The sequence below is a fragment of the Stereum hirsutum genome, assembly GCF_000264905.1.
Source record: "Stereum hirsutum FP-91666 SS1 unplaced genomic scaffold STEHIscaffold_1, whole genome shotgun sequence".
Classification (NCBI taxonomy): domain Eukaryota; kingdom Fungi; phylum Basidiomycota; class Agaricomycetes; order Russulales; family Stereaceae; genus Stereum; species Stereum hirsutum.
The window spans coordinates 3,731,527-3,752,095 of NW_006763131.1; the positions used below are offsets into that span (position 1 = coordinate 3,731,527).

General features: G+C 52.2%; 9 protein-coding genes across 9 annotated transcripts; 6 read left to right on the forward strand and 3 right to left on the reverse strand.

Moving 5' to 3' along the window:
* Positions 1–382: 382 nt before the first annotated feature.
* Positions 383–3,343, forward strand: STEHIDRAFT_117874 (ATP dependent DNA helicase). Its single transcript, XM_007299120.1, has 5 exons — positions 383–1,176; positions 1,235–1,853; positions 1,915–2,412; positions 2,486–2,991; positions 3,058–3,343. The coding sequence occupies exons 1-5, from the start codon at positions 401–403 to the stop codon at positions 3,266–3,268; spliced, it is 2,610 nt and encodes an 869-aa protein (XP_007299182.1). The 5' UTR covers positions 383–400; the 3' UTR covers positions 3,269–3,343.
* Positions 3,344–3,584: 241 nt separating this feature from the next.
* STEHIDRAFT_117875 (uncharacterized protein) lies at positions 3,585–5,364 on the forward strand. The gene is made up of 4 exons (XM_007299121.1): positions 3,585–3,733; positions 3,789–4,779; positions 4,849–5,082; positions 5,154–5,364. Exons 2-4 carry the CDS (start codon positions 3,822–3,824, stop codon positions 5,273–5,275), a joined length of 1,314 nt encoding a protein of 437 aa, XP_007299183.1. The 5' UTR covers positions 3,585–3,733; positions 3,789–3,821; the 3' UTR covers positions 5,276–5,364.
* A 275-nt stretch (positions 5,365–5,639) lies between these two features.
* On the forward strand, positions 5,640–6,059 carry STEHIDRAFT_152237 (uncharacterized protein; the record flags this gene model as incomplete). Its single annotated transcript, XM_007299122.1, has 4 exons — positions 5,640–5,669; positions 5,750–5,765; positions 5,827–5,951; positions 6,009–6,059. The coding sequence occupies 4 exons, from the start codon at positions 5,640–5,642 to the stop codon at positions 6,057–6,059; spliced, it is 222 nt and encodes a 73-aa protein (XP_007299184.1).
* Positions 6,060–6,264: 205 nt separating this feature from the next.
* Positions 6,265–7,991, reverse strand: STEHIDRAFT_90330 (TTL-domain-containing protein; the record flags this gene model as incomplete). Its single annotated transcript, XM_007298307.1, has 4 exons — positions 6,265–6,680; positions 6,746–7,096; positions 7,156–7,248; positions 7,308–7,991. The coding sequence occupies 4 exons, from the start codon at positions 7,989–7,991 to the stop codon at positions 6,354–6,356; spliced, it is 1,455 nt and encodes a 484-aa protein (XP_007298369.1). The 3' UTR covers positions 6,265–6,353.
* A 771-nt stretch (positions 7,992–8,762) lies between these two features.
* STEHIDRAFT_152239 (thioredoxin) lies at positions 8,763–9,268 on the reverse strand (the record flags this gene model as incomplete). Its single annotated transcript, XM_007299123.1, has 4 exons — positions 8,763–8,792; positions 8,857–8,931; positions 8,994–9,164; positions 9,224–9,268. The coding sequence occupies 4 exons, from the start codon at positions 9,266–9,268 to the stop codon at positions 8,763–8,765; spliced, it is 321 nt and encodes a 106-aa protein (XP_007299185.1).
* A 947-nt stretch (positions 9,269–10,215) lies between these two features.
* STEHIDRAFT_72100 (uncharacterized protein) lies at positions 10,216–13,211 on the forward strand. Its single transcript, XM_007298147.1, has 4 exons — positions 10,216–10,562; positions 10,617–11,274; positions 11,325–11,382; positions 11,432–13,211. Exons 1-4 carry the CDS (start codon positions 10,260–10,262, stop codon positions 12,972–12,974), a joined length of 2,562 nt encoding a protein of 853 aa, XP_007298209.1. The 5' UTR covers positions 10,216–10,259; the 3' UTR covers positions 12,975–13,211.
* A 262-nt stretch (positions 13,212–13,473) lies between these two features.
* On the forward strand, positions 13,474–15,001 carry STEHIDRAFT_90336 (NAD-P-binding protein; the record flags this gene model as incomplete). Its single annotated transcript, XM_007298308.1, has 7 exons — positions 13,474–13,568; positions 13,694–13,932; positions 14,014–14,086; positions 14,139–14,229; positions 14,287–14,407; positions 14,461–14,574; positions 14,628–15,001. 7 exons carry the CDS (start codon positions 13,474–13,476, stop codon positions 14,927–14,929), a joined length of 1,035 nt encoding a protein of 344 aa, XP_007298370.1. The 3' UTR covers positions 14,930–15,001.
* Positions 15,002–15,492: 491 nt separating this feature from the next.
* On the forward strand, positions 15,493–17,384 carry STEHIDRAFT_127686 (Lem3/Cdc50; the record flags this gene model as incomplete). The annotated part of the gene is made up of 7 exons (XM_007299124.1): positions 15,493–15,517; positions 15,891–16,024; positions 16,080–16,172; positions 16,207–16,537; positions 16,605–16,940; positions 17,021–17,183; positions 17,315–17,384. The coding sequence occupies 7 exons, from the start codon at positions 15,493–15,495 to the stop codon at positions 17,382–17,384; spliced, it is 1,152 nt and encodes a 383-aa protein (XP_007299186.1).
* A 2,207-nt stretch (positions 17,385–19,591) lies between these two features.
* Positions 19,592–20,118, reverse strand: STEHIDRAFT_152242 (uncharacterized protein; the record flags this gene model as incomplete). The annotated part of the gene is made up of 2 exons (XM_007299125.1): positions 19,592–19,757; positions 19,910–20,118. The coding sequence occupies 2 exons, from the start codon at positions 20,116–20,118 to the stop codon at positions 19,592–19,594; spliced, it is 375 nt and encodes a 124-aa protein (XP_007299187.1).
* Between the last annotated feature and the right edge of the window lie 451 nt (positions 20,119–20,569).

Below are 20,569 nucleotides of genomic sequence, written 5' to 3' on the forward strand. Positions count from 1 at the left end.
CATTGGTCACTCGTGTTAGCGGGCGCATTGCAATCAAAAAATTTGCCTGCCTGCCTGCCTATCTGCAATGTCCGTGATATCGTCTCCGCCGGTTGCCTGGTGAGTACGAGGGCTAGAAGAGAAGGTGAAGAATCAGTATATATGAAGTCTAAAAAGCTTGAGTTGGCAGAAGTTGTTCGAATGGCGGTGGAGATGAACCAATCGAAGGCAGGGCAAAGAAAAGCAACTTTGCCACTCCTTGGGGCTAACGCTGTCGACGCGACGCGATTCTGTCACGTGACGGGAGAGCTGACTGTAGGGCAGGCTTTTTGGCGAGACGCGACGCGATTCTTCAGTAATTGAACTCTGGACGCCTCTCGCATACCCCTCACCTCCTGCTCCACTCTCGGCTCCCCTCATCATGTCTTTACTCGACGAGCCTGTTCCCCAAGATGACTTGATGCGCGACCGGACGCGTATCTTTGAAGAATTTCTTACATCCGAGTCCGCGATCTACAACTACAAAGATGACATCCTTCGCATGCTCCGACTAGACAGGACGCGTCTCATCGTCAATATCGACGACCTACGCGACTACAGACGCGATTTTGCAGACGGCCTTCTTCGACAGCCCGTCGAGTTTATGCCCGCCTTCGATGACGCGCTCAGCACCGTGATACAACAAGTCCACAACGCCGAAAAACACGAAATAGAAGGAAAAGGATACCACATCGGATTCAGCGGCTCCTTCGGCGACCACCATGTCAGCCCTCGGAACCTGCGCGCGTCGTATCTGGGGCAGATGATATCTCTCGAGGGAATCGTTACGAGATGCTCACTCGTTCGCCCGAAGATGTTGAGATCTGTGCATTTTTGCCCGGACACGGGACTCTTCCATGCTCGCGAGTACCGCGACGCGACTTCGTCCACGTCTAACCTCCCGCCGACATCGTCCGTCACACCGCAGACGGACGAGGAGGGTCACCCGCTTCAGATGGAGTTTGGTTTTTGCACGTTCCGTGACCACCAGCGGATCAGTATCCAGGAAATGCCGGAGCGTGCGCCCGCCGGTCAACTGCCTCGAAGCACGGATGTAATTCTTGACGATGATTTGGTGGACAAGTGTAAACCAGGAGACCGTATTCAGCTCGTTGGCGCATACCGAAGTGTCGGTGGAGGTGCGAGTGGCACATTCAAGTACGTCCAATCCGCTTGATTCCATTCTCATAATACAAGTATTAATAAGGACTTCTAGGACGCTCATCATCGCCAACAACGTCATCCTTCTCTCTTCAAAAGCCGGTGGTGGTATCGCACAGGCCCCACTCACCGACTCTGACATCCGCACGATCAATCAGCTCGCAAAACGAAGAGACCGCAAGATCTTTGATCTTCTCTCCCAATCCCTCGCTCCCTCCATCTACGGCCACAACGAGATCAAACAAGCCATCCTCCTTCTCCTACTCGGCGGTAACGAGAAGAACCTCCCCAATGGAACCCATATACGTGGCGATATCAACTTACTCATGGTCGGCGACCCGTCCACCGCGAAATCTCAGCTGTTGAGATTCGTGCTGAACATCGCGCCGTTGGCGATCGCGACTACGGGTAGGGGAAGTTCGGGTGTCGGTCTGACGGCGGCTGTGACGACGGATAAGGATACGGGCGAGAGGAGGCTGGAGGCTGGTGCGATGGTGTTGGCGGACAGGGGCGTAGTGTGTATCGACGAGTTTGACAAGATGTCGGATGTGGACAGGGTGGCTATTCACGAAGTCATGGAGCAGCAGACTGTGACTATCGCTAAGGCTGGGATACACACGAGTTTGAACGCCCGGTGCAGCGTCGTGGCTGCTGCCAACCCGATTTACGGCCAAGTAAGTTATGTTTCACCCTGCTCGCCAACGTCGGCAATGTGCTGACATGGACTGCCTCTAGTACGACGTCCACAAAGACCCACACAAAAATATCGCACTCCCCGATTCCCTGCTTTCTCGTTTCGATCTCCTATTCGTCGTAACCGACGACGTCAATGACGAACGCGACCGCCTAATCGCAGACCACGTCCTCCGCATGCACCGCTACATCCCTCCCGGCGTCGAAGAAGGCACCCCCATCCAAGACACGCTCTCCCAGCCTCTCTCCATCGACGGGCCCAACGCCACCGAAAACGGCCCAGAAGCCGAGACCAGTCCGTTCGAGAAGTACGATCCGTTGCTGCATATCGGGCTCCAGGACAGGGCGAAGCCCAATACGAGGGGAAAGAAGAAGAGGCAGGATGCGAAGAAGGAGGTGTTGACTATGGCTTTTATTAAGAAGTATATTCAGTATGCGAAGAGCAAGCCGCAGCCGGCGTTGACGGTCGCGGCGGCGGATACGATCGTGGAGGCTTATGCGACGTTGAGGAATGAGGACGAGGATAATAACCGGAAGAGGGTGAGTTATGCGCATTATGTTTATCGTCTTGAGGTGTCGCTGACAACCATTGCGCATTGTCGATTTCTAACAGACCTCGCCATTGACCGCTCGTACGCTCGAGACGCTCATCCGTCTCTCCGCCGCGCATGCCAAAGCTCGGTTGTCCACGGAAGTGACGGTCGAAGACGCGGAGATCGCAGTCGAGATCCTCCGTTTCGCGCTCTACAAAGAAGTCATGAAGCGTAAGCGGACCGTTCGCCGCAAGAAGCGAAAGCTTAACACTGGCGACGCTACCGGCCGAAGGGGAGATGGAGAGGACGACGAGGAAAGCGACGAGGATGAGAGTGATGAGGAAGAGGAAGTGGAGGAGAATAAACGGATGGAGGCACCGGTACCGCAGGTGGAGAAGGCGAAGTCTGTGTCTGTTAGGGGTTCACCTGCGCCACCCCCACCAGCACCTGGGCCATCGAGAAGTCAGGACCCGATATGGGGAGCGGAGGAGAGTCAGACGCAGACGCAGACGCAGGATGTGGATATGGACATGGACGTGGATGGTGCAGCGGGTCCCACAGAAGAGGGAGGGATCCGTAATGAGCGGTGCGTCAGCTTTCGCACCTCTGGCATCCATACGTGTGTTACTGAACCTTTCTTTCATTAATGCAGATTCCAAGTCTTCCAGTCGAGGATGTCGGCTCTCTGGGTCACGACATTCGAGGACGAGGCCTCCATTGAATTCCCCGAGCTCGTCCAAGCCGTCAACGCCGGGCTGAGCACGGACGAGCTGTTTGGGTCGGAGGAGGCTTTGGCTGCAGTGAAAAAGATGGAGGACGATGGGGTGATCATGTTTAGCAATAATGTAGTGTACCCTATCTGAGGTGGCACCGTTTTTATGTTTTCCGGTTTTGCTTTCGTTCATGTTTTGTTAGTTGTAATTCTAGTACCGTTGTGGCCCGTGCGGCGAGCGAAGGCCGAGCGTGAGAAGATTGAACAGGGGCCCGACGACCTCGTGATCGCAAGAACGACCTCTAAGTTCTAACTTTAAGCAGCCTCTAGACAATGAAATCGACCACTACGACAGGGTTACTTCGTTCAGCCAGTAGAACCTGTTCTCTTACACGGTGGGCGCTGCGCTGATCGGCATTCGAAGACTATGTTCACTGACGTATCTATATAAATCCATGCTTATCAAGGTCCTTACCAAAACGCTGTTCGTTGGAACAGCGAGTCGTCGGAAGAAGCGATAGAATTCACCTGCCAGGTTCTCTATGACCCCGAGGTCGACCACCTGAGCTTTCATCTTGATGACCGCAGCACTCTGAACATCTAGACATACGGCCCGGTAGGTCGACGACCACTTCGTTCTCTCAATCCTAAATCCTACATAAGCCACCCAGGCTTTGTCTAGCCTCAACCACCCCACATTCATCATGGCCGCACCAGTAGACTCTGGCTATATCCAAGCGACTGACCCCACGCGTCCCCACACTGACGCTGCTGTTCCCTTTCGCGAGATCATACCCGCGCCTGGTCACCCCAGGATCGCAGGTATCGAGTCCAGCGACGCACATACCTGGTGCGACTCCCGGCGCAAGATTGATGCTCCCGCCTGGCTCATCAACCGCCTCGACGCAAAGAACCTCGAAAAGCCCTACGTCGGCTTCACGACTGACGGAACGGTGCGCGAGGGTCTGTACGAGTACCCGGAGGACGAGGGCGCGCCCGTCGAAGAGGCGAAGGAGGCGGCGGATGCGCTTATAGCGATGATGAGCGAGGAGGAGAAGGTGCGCACGCTGTTCCCATCGGTCGAGGTCGACGAGATCCGGCTGTGGTCGAACCCTGAGCTGTACGTCAACCCGGGCGGCCTCCGTCTCGACGAGTGCAGTCAGTCCATCCGCGACGCCGTGCATAATGTCCTCAAGGCCTCGCTGTCCTGGGAAGGTTACGAGAAGACGCTCGCGTGCTGTCTCACCAACGCGTTCCTCGGGAAGCTCGTCCACGGACCTCGCGTCCTGAATGAACACTCTTACAACTTCCGACTCTTCGGCCAGCCGAGCACAGAGAAGCACCAGCCGTGGGGTTATACGTTCTTCGGACACCATCTGTGTCTTGCGGTCGTGTTCAGCGGACGGCGTATGGTCATTGGACCGACGTTCATGGGAGCGGAGCCGGATATGATTGATGAAGGACAGTATAGGGGATTGCGGCTGTTTATGACGGAGGAGTTGCAGAGTTTGAAGTTGATGCAGAGTTTGAGTCCGGAGCTGCAGAAGAAGGCGACGTTGTCGGTTGGGATGGATGGGAATTCGTTGCCACCGGATAGGTGGAACCCGTTTGATGAACGGCATCTCGGTGGTGCTAGGCAGGACAACAGAGTCGTTCCGCTCGGTGAGTGGTGTACCTTCGGGCGGGGTTTTATCATCCTATATCTAAATCTTCGCTAACGACTATCTGCAGAGGGCTGCCCCGTCACCGAGTTTCCACCCGCACAGCAAGAACAGATCATAACACTCTACAAAGCCTTCAACGAGTACTACCCCGCTCCAGTCCTGGAGCATCGTCTGAAGACTTTCAAGCAACATCTCGACGAGACGTACTTCGCGTGGATCGGTCCGCACGGCGACGATGATCCCTACTACTTCCGCATTCACTCTCCCGTCGCGTTTATGGAGCTGGACTTCCACTGCGGTAGTGAGTTTTTTCTCTCTCCCTTCCTTCCATCGCTGTGGCGTGCTAGGCATTCAAACTGACGTTGTTGATAGTCTTCTTGACCAATACCTCGCCGGCGAGGTGCCATATCCATACAACGAACCGCTTGCCGAACAGGGGTGATTATGGCAAGGTGCTAGTCGATCAGGCGTTGAAGCGCAAGTCTGTCATGTAGAAATAAGGACGAGGACGAGACCGATGGTTTGTAGTATTGTATAGTTAACATCCCAGCAAGTGTACAATTAGATGCGGAATTCGACCTTCTGACGAATAGTCTCGTATGACAGCGAGTTGACTTGTGTCAAATAAATAGAGGTTCGTGTATTCTTGGAACTTGGAGTGGTGTAGCGGCGCCGCTCCGGTACGATGCGCTTCGACAAGGATCATCATGGCTCACTCGACGTCAGACTGACGCTGTGTACAGTCTACCATGACGCACCGACCCCTCGTTATTTGAGCAACCGAAAGCAGCCTGAGGTATATTAACGTCCACGATACCCTCGGCAGCAGTCACCAATAGTACCAACTCAATCAACAATATGTCGTCAGTTACCGGAAACCCTCCAATCGTGAGTCCTTTCCTCCGCTATCAGGTCTCGGACAGTTCTGGCTGCGAGGTTCGATTGACTATTACCCTCGCAAACGACAGGTCCCTTCAGGCTACAGTCAGTCGACCTCACGCAGAGACTGCGTTCGGCGTAAGTACTGACGATTCATACTTTCCAGCGGCCAACATAAGCGCACCTAGCGCCACCAAAGGCGTCAAGGAGCTCGAATCCCAACTTCCCAAGCAGGAGAACCCTCTAAAGACGGAAGCGAACAAGGCAGGACTGATGGCGCCAGGAAAGCAGGTTCGTCTTCTCATTGGTGACGTACCCTTGTTATCGTTTACCGTTGACTGTGTCCAGGGTACGACTGCTAACCCGAACATGCCTTCAGAGCCACGGGAGAGGAAATAGAGGTGTCGGGACGGGTGCTGGTCAATGCGAGTTGAGGGGGTATCGGGCTTCGGATTGAACGTTAATATTGATGAAGCTCGTGAAGGAAGTTCGATTCTGCATGGACGACTTGATTGAGAAGATATACGATATTATTCTCTGTACTATATAATGGTGTTCTACTATTGCAAGGCATGTCTTCCATGAGGATACTGTAGCAAAGGGTGCCAGTATCGCTTGTAACAGAGATAGATGAAGCACTAACAGGATTCGTACATTCGACTGGCCTGTTCCTCTATCCACTGGGTCCTGGGTCTACCAACCCCCCATACCTCTAACCTCCGACGCGAGACACTTCCTAAGATGTAGCCTGGTCTGCCCTACCTTCCACTCTTCCTCGCCGCCATCAACCTTGCCTTGTTTCCCGAAAACGAAAGGCCTAACACAGACTTCGCCGATCGCGTTGAAAAGGTCCTGGAGGATCCACGTCAACCGTGGACCAGTAAGTTCGATCGCGGGCTCTGCGTTGACTTCGAGAAGCTTGACTTGAAACTGAGCTGATGATGGGTCGAAAGGAGATGCAGACGGTGTGTGCGAGACGAGAAAGTCGATCCCGTAGAGCTCGAATGCATTTGGAAGGGGCTATAAAAGTAGGGGTGAGGTCAGCGTTATATTCGAACCTTAGGTGTATAGGGGTGTAAGCAGACCTGGAAATGGATCGGTGACTCTAATGCAGCTTTGAACGTCTCCGCGAGCACGTCTGCCATTTGGTCTTGAATTGCCTTTATATCGTCTTTCGTGAACTTCAGCAGGGAGCCAGCGTGTCCGTCCGAAAGGATATGGCAGCCGACGAGTTCATCCAAGAGACGTACGCCTTCTTCGCCACGATGCGTTTGCAGAGATGTGTTCGTCAAGTGGGGAGCGAGATCTATGGGAGTACCGTCCTTAAGATTGGCGGTGGGATGGACGTATTGCTTTGCGGAGAAGAGTGCGAGAATGCGGTCGTAGAGATATAACGTGAGGGCGCCTGACGCCACACAGTACGCTCTGAGATGGAACTAGAGTTAGAGTGTCAGACTCAGTGTGCCTCAAGGAAGAGTTGAACAAGATGACAAACTTTATGGCCTTGGAGGTCGGGTGAAGTTCTCGGAGGAATATTATCGAGCGACCTTTCCCCGGGATCAATGAGCAAAGGTGTGTCGATATATTCCTACTGTACGGTATGAGATGTAGGAAAGAAATGGAGATGGGCTTGGCAGAATTGTTAACCTGAATGACAAAATGTCTGAGCTGAGAGGTAACCACAGCGGTATTCTCTCTTGTATCTTCGTCCCTACCTTGTTCTGTGTCGTCTTCGCCCTCTTCTAGTTCGTCGTCCTCGTCCTCTTCGAACGCCTCAAAAATCTCCTGTAAAGCCTCCTTAGAATCGAACATCCGGATTCCCATCCCACGATCCGCCATTCCCGGCTTCAAGATCCACCACCTCTTCTTCAATCCATCCTGGTCTCCGGCCTGCACATCCATAGCAGCGCCTAAATCCCAAAGCTCGTCTCCCCACATCTCGTCCAACTCATCCGCGAACGAAATCTCCAGGTCCCATGTTTTCGGGACAGCCTCCCTTAAGCATGACTGAGGATTTTTCACCATATGGGAATGCAAGCATCTCGAAAGAAAATGTTTCCGGATAAGCGCTTTTCGGATCGTGTAGGACGAGGAGAGGACAGTAGAAGGCGAGCCATGCGTGAGGTCATGATCTATTGCGTCGTAGGTGGACCATTGTACGAGTTTCGCTGTAGATTTGGGTTGATAGTGAGCATACGGCGGCGGTAGTGGAGGTAGCGATGAGACCAGCGGGGGTTGTAATGGGAAGGAGAGGGCGTTACAGACGAGGGTGTTCGTGAGAGGTGCAGAGGGCCAGGAAACCAGAACATTATATCTTTTGTCTGAGTCCATGATTCCTGCGCCAGATCTCGAAGGTGTGTGGCTTATAGCACCAGGCATTGTACCGGTCTATCCAGAAGAGCAACTAATATTTGTGGAATATGAGGAGCCCGGACAGCGAAGAGGGAGAAACAGGACGTTAGCGCCGGAAAAAAAAAACGCCACACGGAAAATTCTTTGCAGATTGATGGATGTATGTAGCCCGACCCGGCGGCATGGCGTCAAATACTATGAGCCGCTGAGGCTCGCGCAAAGTGGACAAACCATTTAGTACAGAATTTACAAACTATATATATGAGGATGGCGAAGGATGCGTGATAATGGAGAAGACAAAATACTTACGCTTCGAGAATATCTATGAAGAGGCCAAGTAGGTTCTGCTTGTGGCGATTCATACATCGTTTCTCAGGGTATAGGCTGTAACAAGCACAAGAAATATTGTAATGAGTGGAATGGAAGTTCGCGATTCAGCTGATCAACGCCTAGGTCCACATCCGAATGTTGTGGACCAAAGTATCGAATGATGAATGGTTGGGTGATTGATGAAGGCGACGGATGGCGACCTCGATCGGCGCAAAGAGCATGGATGAAGGATGGAGCTGTAGATGCTGGGGCGTCGGGGTTTTTGATAGTGTTGTCGAATGAGATGAACGCACACGCGAGGCATGATATGGGGGTAACTGTCTGGAAATTACATTACAAATCATATACGGCATTCTTCTTCGTTCACGAAAAAAATACACGGCTGCCTTCACAGAGAACAGTGGAACATAAGGAATAAGATTAGGCAGTGGCACTGTTCTTGATCAAGGCCTGGGCATGAGAGTGGGCGTGGGTTAATCTCTAACACTAGCTCCGAAGTGAAGACAGTACGCACCTCAAGAGCACCAGGGTTTGCACCAACGACGTCTGCGAGCTTCTGACCGTCCTTGAAAGCGATGAAGGTGGGCATCTGATAATCATTCGCATGAGCATTCTGCATGGAACGGATGCCGATCAATGAGGAATACTTACAGCGCGTACGCCGACCTCCTCAGAGACCTCGGGCTGCTCATCGACATCGACCTTGAAGAATTCGATTTCGGGATGCAGAGTGGACAGTTTCTCGAAGATGGGGGAGATGACACGGCAAGGGCCGCACCATGTAGCCCAGAAGTCGAAGACGGTCACAGTGCTCTTATTGATCTATGATTTGCGAGAATGAGATCCACGAAATTATGGACAATGTGAGGATATGTACGTACGGCGGCGTGGAACTCATCGAGAGACTTGATGGCGTTGACGGTCATGGTGAAAACAAAGATGAAAAGTACAAGAGAAGTTCGGGCGGGATTGTAGGTGTTGGGATGAGAGATCACAGAGAGCTCGCGAGGACGCTTTATACGGCCGATTGCTAGATATGATGCGATTGCTCTTTATCAGCACATCACGTGGCCGTCGTCCGAATATGACGAATTGGTTGCGAATTAGTCCGCCACACCGACCCCGACCGCCTTCGTCGGCATGCCCGACGTATGAGTCCACTGTTCAGATACGGGCATTCACAAGTATGCTATGTACCCTCAGGACCTTTGCAGTGATGTTAGTACTTAACCTGACTGCTTAGTCACCGTAGGAAGATTAGAAAGATGTTGTATGAGTGAGAGTCACAGATATGACAGCTAGGCGACTGCTGTCTCGTTGGTTGAGAATGAAGGCTGGCATGCCTGGGAGCTCCTGGGACTAACGCATTGTAACGTGAAATCTGAATGTGACCGATAGTGACCTGCAATCTCTTAGAATATCATAATTACACCGTGAATGCGAACGTTCCCAAGTAGTGTCAACAGGAGGATAGACGAGAATTAGCATTGAGTGAGAGCCTACCGTCACTAAAAAAGTCACTCACAAATAATCTCAACTACTAGCTGAAGGTTTCTTTAGAGCATCTGTAAACAGGACAGTCATTGGACAGTATGGCTGATATACCGTTAGGTCAACAGAGTTAGAATCGATTCCCAACACGTTCTGCTAGCATCGCAGAGATGATATCGTCAAGACCATTGTGCTATAGATGCGTCTCCGAGGAGGAGCAGAAGCATTTGACGAGTTCGCGCCGGTGTGGCGCGTTGCCTTGGTCGAAGTTGGGAAGAAAGAACAACTTCGAATTCGAACTCCGATACACGCACCGACGGACAAATGCAGTGGCTGTAAATTTGCCCATTTCGGGAGTTGACTTCGACACTGGCCTCTGCGCCGTCTTTGTTTCTTCATTTCTTGCTTCGTCTATTGTCCCCCGGTATGATGCCTGCGACGGCGGTGGACACCGAGACCTCCTACGTCGAGGTCAAACCCATGCATACTCCGGTAGAGTGTGGCAAAACTCAATTCGACTCTCTTTTGCCTAGTGCCGACTCTGCTGTGGCGGGAAACGACACGGTGGCCTCACAGAAGAAGAAGAAGAAGAAGAAAACACGAAAGCCCACCAAACCTAAGGACACGCAAAGGCAGCACCCCACTTCTGTGGATGATGAACAGGAGCTACGACCTCCTGTGTTGTGCATTAGCCGTAATAAACACTGGCGTTATATCAGTTCCTATCATGTGCGTTTGTTCACTCTTCTCGGTAATCTTTCTTGACCAACAAATCATTCGAAGGGTCCTTGGTTACAACTACCCATCGAGCTGCTTGAATCTTTTTTGGTTCTCAACCTGGATCCAACCACACTCCAGACATCGGAGACACGCATACCGTCCATGTCGTCCCCCACTACACCCACATTCAATGGTAGCGGCAACTACAGCTACTCCAATCCTTCATCTCGAACCCGCGACCGCGGCTTTGCAAGTCTACGCGATTACTCACCACCTCCCGATTCTCTTGCTAGTGCTTTCGCGTCTTTACCCCCGCTACCGCCACTACCCACTCCTGCTGCTGGCAAAGCAACTCCTCCTCCCATAGACCCAGGTGTCTTCCGTTCTGTCACCACTATACGGCGTCTCATCGACGAGGCTGCCGAGCTCTCCGTTCGTGCAACATCTGGCTTATCCGCTGCTGCACTAGGATCTATGCGAAACGGTCCCAACATAGGCAGCAGTCCATGGGCACTCGCTCAAAGTCTCGGTATCAATCCCTTGGGAGACTCTGGAAATGGCAGGAGTGCGCCTATGTCGGCCACACGAGTGCATAGGCTGAGGACATTGGCGGTGCAGAAGTTAGCAACGGCGTATAGGATGGACGAGATCGCGTCGAGCGTGATGGTCATGCAAGGCGGGAGTATATTTGACGATATCGCAGAGCGTGTCCTCAAGATCGGTACGTTCTGTCTTTCTGTTGCTGGCCCACTTCATCGAACCCGGATGTAGATCCAAACGACATGGACGCAAAATATGTGCATTTTTTCCACGAGAAAATACCCTCGCGGTACGTCTCTCGAATTCGCGACATACGTCGTGGCTTATGTTGACTTTAGCCTTAGCCAGCTAGCGGAGTCGACGCCGACTCACGTGCTGGACGAAATCATCGCTGCAAATCCAAATCATCTCGAAGTCCTTCGGACACGCGGTATTGTCCATACCTTCCGAGACGAGTATCCTCTGGCTGTGCGGGATTTCACCCTTGCACTCAAAGAAGCTCGTGCCGTCCGTAAAGCGCGTAACATGCATCGTACCGAGGTCTCCCTGGGCGGTTCCGGCAGAAACGGAAAGAAGAAGAAATCTGAAGGCAAAAAGAAAACGAACGGACAGGCGCCGCCAAGTGGCACCAGTGCTGCTGCAGAAGGAGGGGATAAATCAGAGCCCGAACCGGTGATCTTACATCCTTCCGTACTTCCCGACGCACCGGAGCCTATCGAGCCCCAGCTCCTCTTCCTGCGTGGCGCAGCCTATCTCCAGCACTCCGTTTTCCTGATCGAAGAAACCCTCCTTAAGCTCGAGGGTATCCGTAAAATGCCCTCCCCTGATGGGGCGGAGCTCAGGCTGTGTTATCTTGGAAACGGTAGGTATGGTGGAACGGAGATCGGTAATCCTGATGGACCGTTGGGCAGCAAAGATGGCGTAAAGCTACAGGCATACCGGCGAGCGTTGACAGATTGTCCCTTGAAGGAGCAGATCCTGACACTCTTGAAGAAAAGCATGAGGGACCACGAACGCTTCCTTGGCCACTTTGATACTTTAGAGTCATCCGTCCCCCTTGACGAAACGGAAGATCTCGCATCGCGTGCGGCCTATGCGTTCCTTCTTGCTGAATCGCTCCGTCCGGGCTCATCAGCCACCCCACCTCCACCGCCCGAGTCACCCACCGCGTTTACGACGTATCATCCCCTTCTCGTCGAGGCTCATTTTTCCATTCTTATCTGCCAACTCATGATGGGAGACTTTCCTTCTCTACTGCAGTCATTTGTGAAGACCGCTGCCGTCATCGACGGTTTGGAAGGTTACCCTGTCTTCCTTCCGCCCAGATCAATGTCGCAGGCCGAGTTCGTCGAAATACTAGAACGTCTTGCGGGAGGGTGGAAGAACGGTGCCGCCATAAGCTCACTCGGTCGACCGAGACTAACCAATGGCTCAGCCGCCAACGGGTCTAAAGTCGCTAACGGCAAATTGGCAATCATGCCGCCCCCGTTCTCTCCTGCAGAGCTCTCCCCCTCGTCCTCCGCACCTGCATCGCCTCATCCTCATCTTGGTCCCTCGACGTCCTTTGCCTCTTCGTCCGCGGCCACTACCCCGGCGCTTTCTATACCTCCCTCACCCCAGATTCCTTCCGGTCGAGACACTCCCTCGTCTGGTTCCTCCGCCATAGATCTTGTTGAAGCTCTCAACTGTGCACGGATACTATTGGCACCTGTCGTGGCCAAACAGAACGAGAGGGCGGAAAAGAGCGCAGCGGAGAAGGCGGCTGGAGGAAGAAGGAAATCGACATCCCCGATCAGCATTCCATTACATGGGCCAAGGGTGGATATCGTGCTTGCGTGGTTGGCTGCGGTCTGGTTGGTGGAGTTGGACGAGGTTGCGTGAGCTGAGGGCAGCTGGGGATCGTAGTGGAGAAGAACTATCGAGGGTTTTTTTTTTGCGTAATGACAAGGGGTAATGCGTGTTCTTGTGTGGGCGATGCCTACTATATTTTTCTGGTTGTGGAATGCAAGTGCTTGTGGAGGGCAGGTGAATTCATCTTCGACCAGCGTAGAGGATCGATATTACGTATTTCTCACCGACCGAGTTCAGGCGTCTGTCGGAGTGTCAAGTATTTCTTGCCTGCAACCGCCACGGCCCTTGGACACTTCGTTGTCGGACTCATGTTTATGATATCCCGTAACAACCACTCATGGCCATCGACAAAGCACTCCTTTCGATGCGGCTTCTTGTTCTCAGGCCTCTGGACTACGAGTTCCCTCGGGGTCACCGGAGTAATGGCATTGTCACATGGAATTTCCCAGGCAGCATCCGAGTCTCACATATCAATCAAAACAAACTGAATCACTGATAATATTCGACATTGTCTTACTCATATTCTGCTATGGGCGCACTCTTCTCTACCGCGTTCTCTCGCTACGACCCAAAGCGGGACATTCCTGACTTGACGGGAAAAGTAGCCATTGTCACGGGTGCCAAGTGTGTATTCATCTTTGTGTTCTATTATAGTCTTTGCTACCTCCATATGGAGTCTGCCTACATGCTTCGCGGTGAACGCAGCGTACGACGTTGGAATGAGCGAATGAACTGATATCATGTTTCAGCTCTGGTATAGGCCTTCGTACAGCAGAACTGCTCGCAGTCCGCGGAGCCAAGGTGTACCTCGCTTGTCGAACCGAGTCAAAAGCGACAAATGCCATCTACCAGATTCTCAAGGCCCATAGCGATATAGTTGGTCTGAATGAAAGGCTCGCTTGGTTGCCTCTGGACTTGTCTTCCGTCGTCAAAAGCGAGCAAGCGGCAAAGGATTTCCTAGCGATTGAGTCGAGACTGGATATACTTGGTGGGTCCTTTTGCGTAGCTAGCGGTTCCGATGCGTGAAAACCAAGGACTGACCGCTTGATGCGGAATCTTTCCGTTTTAGTGAACAATGCGGCTAGGGGCATCGTGCCGTATGCCTTGTCCGAAGAGGGCATTGAACTTTCCGTCGCCACAAAGTACGTGATCACTGCACATCATACCTCAGTGCTACCATTTATCTTTGCTCAGTCATCTAGGCCACTTTGTACTTACGAACACGCTGCTACCGCTACTGACGACCACATCACGGATGCCAGACACAGATGTCCGTATTGTCAATGTAAGCTGCCTCCTTATTTCTCCTCCCTAGCTTCGTACTGATTTTCAGCCACCACAGGTTGCTTCTCATTCGTATGCGAGTAGTCAGGCAGTCAAGTTCGACGGTATTGAGGACCTCAATAACCCTCAGGGCGCATCAGGCAAAGAGAACGGGATCAGCGCCAAATTACAACGATATGGTGAGTGTCAGCGCTCGAGTGCCATAATACATGCTCATAGAATAATTTGATAGGAACGACAAAACTAATGAACATTTTGCATGCTAGAGAGCTTCAGAGACGGCTCGATGCTGAAGCCATCACAATCACAGTACTGAGCTTGCATCCTGGAACGGGAGTAATCACCGGTCAGTGCTCATTGACCTCTCCATTTCGCCTCGCTTCTGAGATCCTATGCTAGAGGGTTACTATACTGGGAATTATGGGGTCCCTGCCTGGCTAGTGGCGCTCCTTCCCATCATACGCTTTCTGTTTCTCCCGATCACTACCACGCAAGGTGCTTACAACTCGACGTTCGCTGCCACCAGTGCAGAGGTCGCTGCGGAGCGCGGGAAGTACAAGGGACAATATCTGGAGCCTCTGGGGAAGATTGTGGCCTTGAAGACGAGGACGGCTACTGACGTTTCTCTTATTCAAGACAAGTTGTGGAACACGTCGGAAAAGGTAGTACGTGATACCTTGCAGGCAAGAGCTGCTCCGTAATATGGACTGCGGATTGTTTTTGTACATCACTTTTCCTGAGCAGGTTCGGCGAAACGAATACCGTTACCTCACGGATCAACATCATCGGAACTTACAGCGCTCCTGAGTCCCTGGAAACAAGAAAGACTGGACGTGTCTTCACTCTGCAAGATACCTGGTGCTTTGAGTGTAGGTCCGCATTCCATTTACGCGCTCAGAGCCTTTCAGAGCACGCTCTGGCGAATGCTTTTCGCATGAAGGCTTCGGCTATCAACGCTATCAACCTTGTCATCAATGTCCATGTCTCGCAACGTGCAACTAAGCAGTGTTCGTGCACAGGACTATTGTGCATACGACAGACCGAGGGCGCTGAGCGCTCAGAGTACCGGAGGGTGTACAGGCGATTCGGCGAATCTAGCCCCCCATCAACAAGATATCCGAAGAGGAAATTTAAAGAGGGCGTGGTCCAATGATTGTGTCTGTCCTCGGCCCCACTTCCAGCATTACTCAGCGCCCTCTGGGTTGCACCCTCCTCTTTCCTCCCGCCACCTCTAGCGGTGCATAGCTGGAGCTTCCGGAATGAGATGGGGCTTTTCAACAGACTCAAGAGTCGGCGTCAGAGCAGTACAGAACACAATGATCGCCCACGGCCTAATACGAAGATAAAGCGCTGGAACATACTTGCCAGTGCGTTTCAAGTCTTTCACTCAGTACGATGAAGCCTCGCGCTTGGTTCTGTCATGAACCAACGAAGTCTCCTTATATCCTGCGCCTGTCTCAATCGGACTCGAATGGTGCAGCTACAGTGCGATATCGCACAGATGCATACAATTTTCGATAATGAGAAATACAGGCCATAGTAGCAGGTCTCCGTTTCGTGTCCGGTCTGCGCGGCATAGTACTCGACCTACTATCCCTCAGTGTATGTATGGCCAACTGTTCCGATGCATCTAACAGGTTTTCCGCACTTGTCATTCCTTAGATACTACCTTCAAGCAGCAGCGAATGAAAGCATGGCAACCCGTCCTCACACCTAAAACCGTGCTCTCCACGTTGTTCAACGTCGCTCTGTCGTTAGCACCCATAGGAGGCCTTCTTATCTGGGGGAGTGGTCAGGTACGCATATACTCCCCCTTCTGAGCTGTATCTGACATTTGGCGGAAACATATAGGTCACAGAAATGACATTCGACTACACACAATGTGACTCGGCTGGTGGAAATGCTTCGTCTCTCCAGGACGCCATCACGAATCACGCCATAGACGTACCCAACTATGATTACCGTCTGAGATCCTCAGAATCCCACTCCGGTTGGCACGGCGCCAGTATACGCTTTCTTCACGAATGACAGCGCGGCCATTGGCGAACAGCACCAGTGTATCATTCAATTCGAGATCCCATACGACATCAAGCCAACGGTCCTCCTGTACTACAAACTCACTGGGTTTCACCAGAATCACAGGCGATACATGCTGAGTTCTGACCCGGATCAACTAAGAGGCAAGTGGAGGAGTACGTCGGATCTGCAAAAGGGCAAATGTGACCCTGTTGCGCGAGTCACATATTCCGATGAAACAGCGCCGAAGGGTATCTATCCTTGTGGATTGATTGCTAACTCCATGTTTAATGGTACGTGCTCACCGCTAGTTCTCGTTGGCCACCACTTTCAACTGCGGCTAAATTTCTACCTGATCAGACTCGTTCAGTAATCTCACTGAGGTCGAGCAAAGCAGTTCGTCGAGCGAGAGCAACACGTACATCCTTTCGGAGAGCGGTATCGTATGGCCGGGCGAGGAAAAACGATATGTCGAGACGCCTGGCAATAACATCTCCGAGCTCGTACCACCTCCCAACTGGGCACTCAAGTATCCCAATGGATACACGTCCGACAACCCACCTCCCAATCTGAGAGCAGACGTGCACCTCCAGGTATGGATGCGAACGGCTGGTCTTTCTACCTTTCACAAGCTCTGGGCGCGGAATGATCACGACGTTCTTCGACAAGGGACCTACCAAATAACTGTCTTCATGAGTACGTGGCCATGTGTTGATCACGGTTGATGCACCCTCCTCATCTCCTTGGCCTTCTCCTTGACCTTTTCCTTGTCGCAGACTATCCGGTCAAGAGCTACTCGGGCACAAAATCCATCGTAATTTCAACAGTGTCTTGGGTTGGTGGAAAGAACCCTTTTCTGGGCTGGTTGTACGTTGCTACTTCTGCGACTTTCTTCTTGATTGCTATTGCCGGCACTGTTAGATATGTTCTTAAGCCTAGGTCAGTTCTAACATCCTCGATGTTTTGTGGTCGACTATTCGCTCATCCTGCTCGACATGTTTTCAGACGCCTCGGCCCTCGGCGACCTGAGCCTTCTGTCGTGGAACAGGGAGTGAAATCACTCTTTCCAGTCTTTATTATCGCCCCACTCCTAGGCATACGACCCTCTTGTCTAAGGCCACCGGCGACAATATATCTTGATCACGACGTTACTTTACTGCATTATCGGCTACTCTAGTCTGTATTCCCTCGGCTTATCGGTGAGCTCGGTATAACCACCCGTGTCCCATATATCGAGGTCGAGCAGCGTCGAGCATCCCCGGTCAGTCTTAACCTCACCGGTACAACGTCGGGCCACAATCAGTCCTCGCCCAAGGGCTACGTGATATTGTCTCATCGCCGCTTAGCTATCATGCCTTCAGTATAACAAAAGACGACCCATTTGCATAGCTATCAGTAGAGGGCACTGGACGCTAACAGTGCAATATAAGCGTTTTCAGGCTAACTCGATGCGGGCTGTGTCCGGGCTTATTGTTCGTACCTCTCGTTAGAATTGGGAGATCTGCTCGGACATGAAGTTGGGATCGGTGTGGAGATTCTAGGAACTAAGAGCCGAGTCAGAAGCCAGATTCAGATCGGTCCAAAGACCATGGAGATAATTCACCGCTTACCGCTCGAGAACACTTCGTTTCGCCTGGTCGTGTAAGTATTGCCGTTGGTTGCAAATTCAAGTGACTCTTTTGATCGACTTTTCTGTGAAGGCCGCACCAACGCTTTGATCTCCACATATGGAGTGGTCAAAGCTCATAATTAAGAGTGTGCCGGATGGCTGCGTCCCGTGAGCTGATGGCTCACAGGCCAACTCATAACATCTCCCGCATCCACCCGTCGTCTGTTCACGATGCATAGCCATTTTTAACATCACAATTAACCGTCCACACAAATAGCGACAGAAGTCTCCGGGATAACAACTATACACCGCGGGGAAAGCTGTAAGGTTCAAAAGCTGGCAGCGAAGGGAACCGCCATATACCTTCGTCATTGTGGCACATATGGGGATACCGGCACTCGATACTGTGACCTGGGGCCAGAGTAGACAGTCCCCGTCTTGCCATCTCCAGAGGGTATGGACCATTAGGCTCCATCTCCTCCGCTTGATATGACCGCGGCAGCCTGACGGTGATAACCCAAATGGTCGATAAATAGAGCGGCTGATCCCGTGTGCAGGGTGATCCACGTTGGTTTGCTAGTTGAGGTGAGGATATCGATATGAGGATTATACTTCCTCGAATGAGTTGCCGTCCACCCTAAATTTAGTAAAGGTGGTTAGTCTAAGTCGTCAATAGTGCTAGCAAGAGATTGAAGACGGCAGACCATCCTGTCTGCATTTACGGTAGGACCCTACGGTTTACCCCGGTAGACATCAAGCATCTACAATCTGTCCACAGCAGCCACAAAGCCGTGTTTAAAGCCCAAATGGAACTGGACTAAAGCGACTCTCTCTCAGCGCGTTCCGTATGGTCTCTATTCCTCAGCTTACCAAGAACGGCCCACGAGATCCTCGGAGCGACGAGAACCGCACTCTGTTCGCGTGTCGAAGACGCAGCAGGACGGCGAGTTGACGGAACAACGACTTTGTCCATACCCACGTCCACGACTTACCTTTGGCCATGGGTTCTCACAAGACCTGCCCTCAGGAGGTACGCAATGCCTCACGCCTCGGCCTCATGTCGAGCACGCACCTACCGTGGGTCCCTGTTTCGTTCTCAACCGCGACAACCTTGGTCAGGGTGCCTGTTCGAAGTAGGCTCGAGGCAAGATGACAAGGCTGGCTGAGAGGGGCAGAAGGGTATAAAGAGTCAAGGGCTGGATATACGAGAGAGTGCAATGAATAATGTTACAAGTGATTCGGATGCCGTGAATGTGGGGAGATGAAGATTACGAGGAGATAGTGATAGCGTTTAGAGTCCGTTCGATGTCGAGGCCGGTCAAAACCGATGGGTCATGCCTGTCCATCAACCTGCAGCTGCAGAACAATAATATAACACCGCTTTTGCCTTGCCTCGCCGATGCCACACCTCCCTTCTGTAAAAGTTCATGAGCTCATGGTAGGCCAAAGACACTGATTGAATGCCCAAAGCATAACGAGAACGGAGTGAGATGAGCGCGATTGGAAGGGAAGATGCGGTGATGAGGTGGATGGGCATCGACGTGAGGATCGTCTACGCACCTCCAACAGCCATCGAATAAACCTTGCACTCGACGTTCGGAGGGCATATGACTAACAAGACCCTGTAGGTAGAGCGCACGTTAGTTAATGGAGCAAAACGTACAGTAGAGCGAGGTCATGAGCGTTATCTTTCGGGGAGGGCATCACGGAGGGGCACGCACAGCGTATGGGGCACGACTCAATCGGTCCACATGGTAAACCTGAAGTCCCGCCATATCCGATCGACGGTAAGGCCGTTGACGGGACTCACAGAGCCCGCCTGTATCTGTTGTTGTTGCTGGTGATGTTGTTGCTGTGCGAAGAGTTGTGAAACCGTGCAGTGGACGTCTCGCCATGCTCGTGCACTTCAACATGTACGCATCACAGTACCGATAGGCGCACAGGGGTCACGTCCACGGTAACGTCCAATTCAATAGCGTAGCATGTCATGATAGAGAGAAGTTATTCAGTCGGCTGTTTGGATTCGTCGTAAGGGGCAAGAACGCTGCTGACTTACGAGACGCTGGCGAGCTTCGAGCGCGTCTTCAACACGTATCTGTATGTCGAGCCTGCCTCTAGCACGAGCGTGATGACCTCTCCTGGCTGAAGAAGGACGAACGCGCCTGCGTTCCTGCTGTATTCTCGCAGTAGCTGTACTGTCGCGCAGTCGTGTGTATCATTCGAGAACTTGAGAAGGACTTCATACTCTTCAGCGACCGTGGGCATAGCGCAGAGGTCTCGGAGGTGTGAATGTGCGGACGGGACGGGGTGAGCTGGTGAGTGCTTGGTGGATGTGTTCTAGAAGAGGACGAGGACGGATATAGGATGGGATGTCTCGAAGGAGCTGGCGGCAGTTGGTGGGAAGAAGAGTGAGAGTGTAGAGGAAAGGGAGCCTCGGTGACAGAAGTTGGATTGCTTAGGGAAGGAAAGAAGTCTAAAATCAACGCAGCGTGCGTTTAAAAGGGAAACGAGAGCGGGCGGCAAAGGCAGGGCACTCTCTGAGACTCTTGTTGTTTGGCACCGTTGTCGCGACGTAGAGAGGGAAAGTTTGAACTGGCACGTCGGATGGACACCGCAAGGAACCGCCTGCTGATGAGATTTACGGCAAGCGTGTTCCAAAACAAACGGGCTTGGAAAGAAAAAGGTGAAACCACAGGAGTCAGGTCGGTCGAGAGGA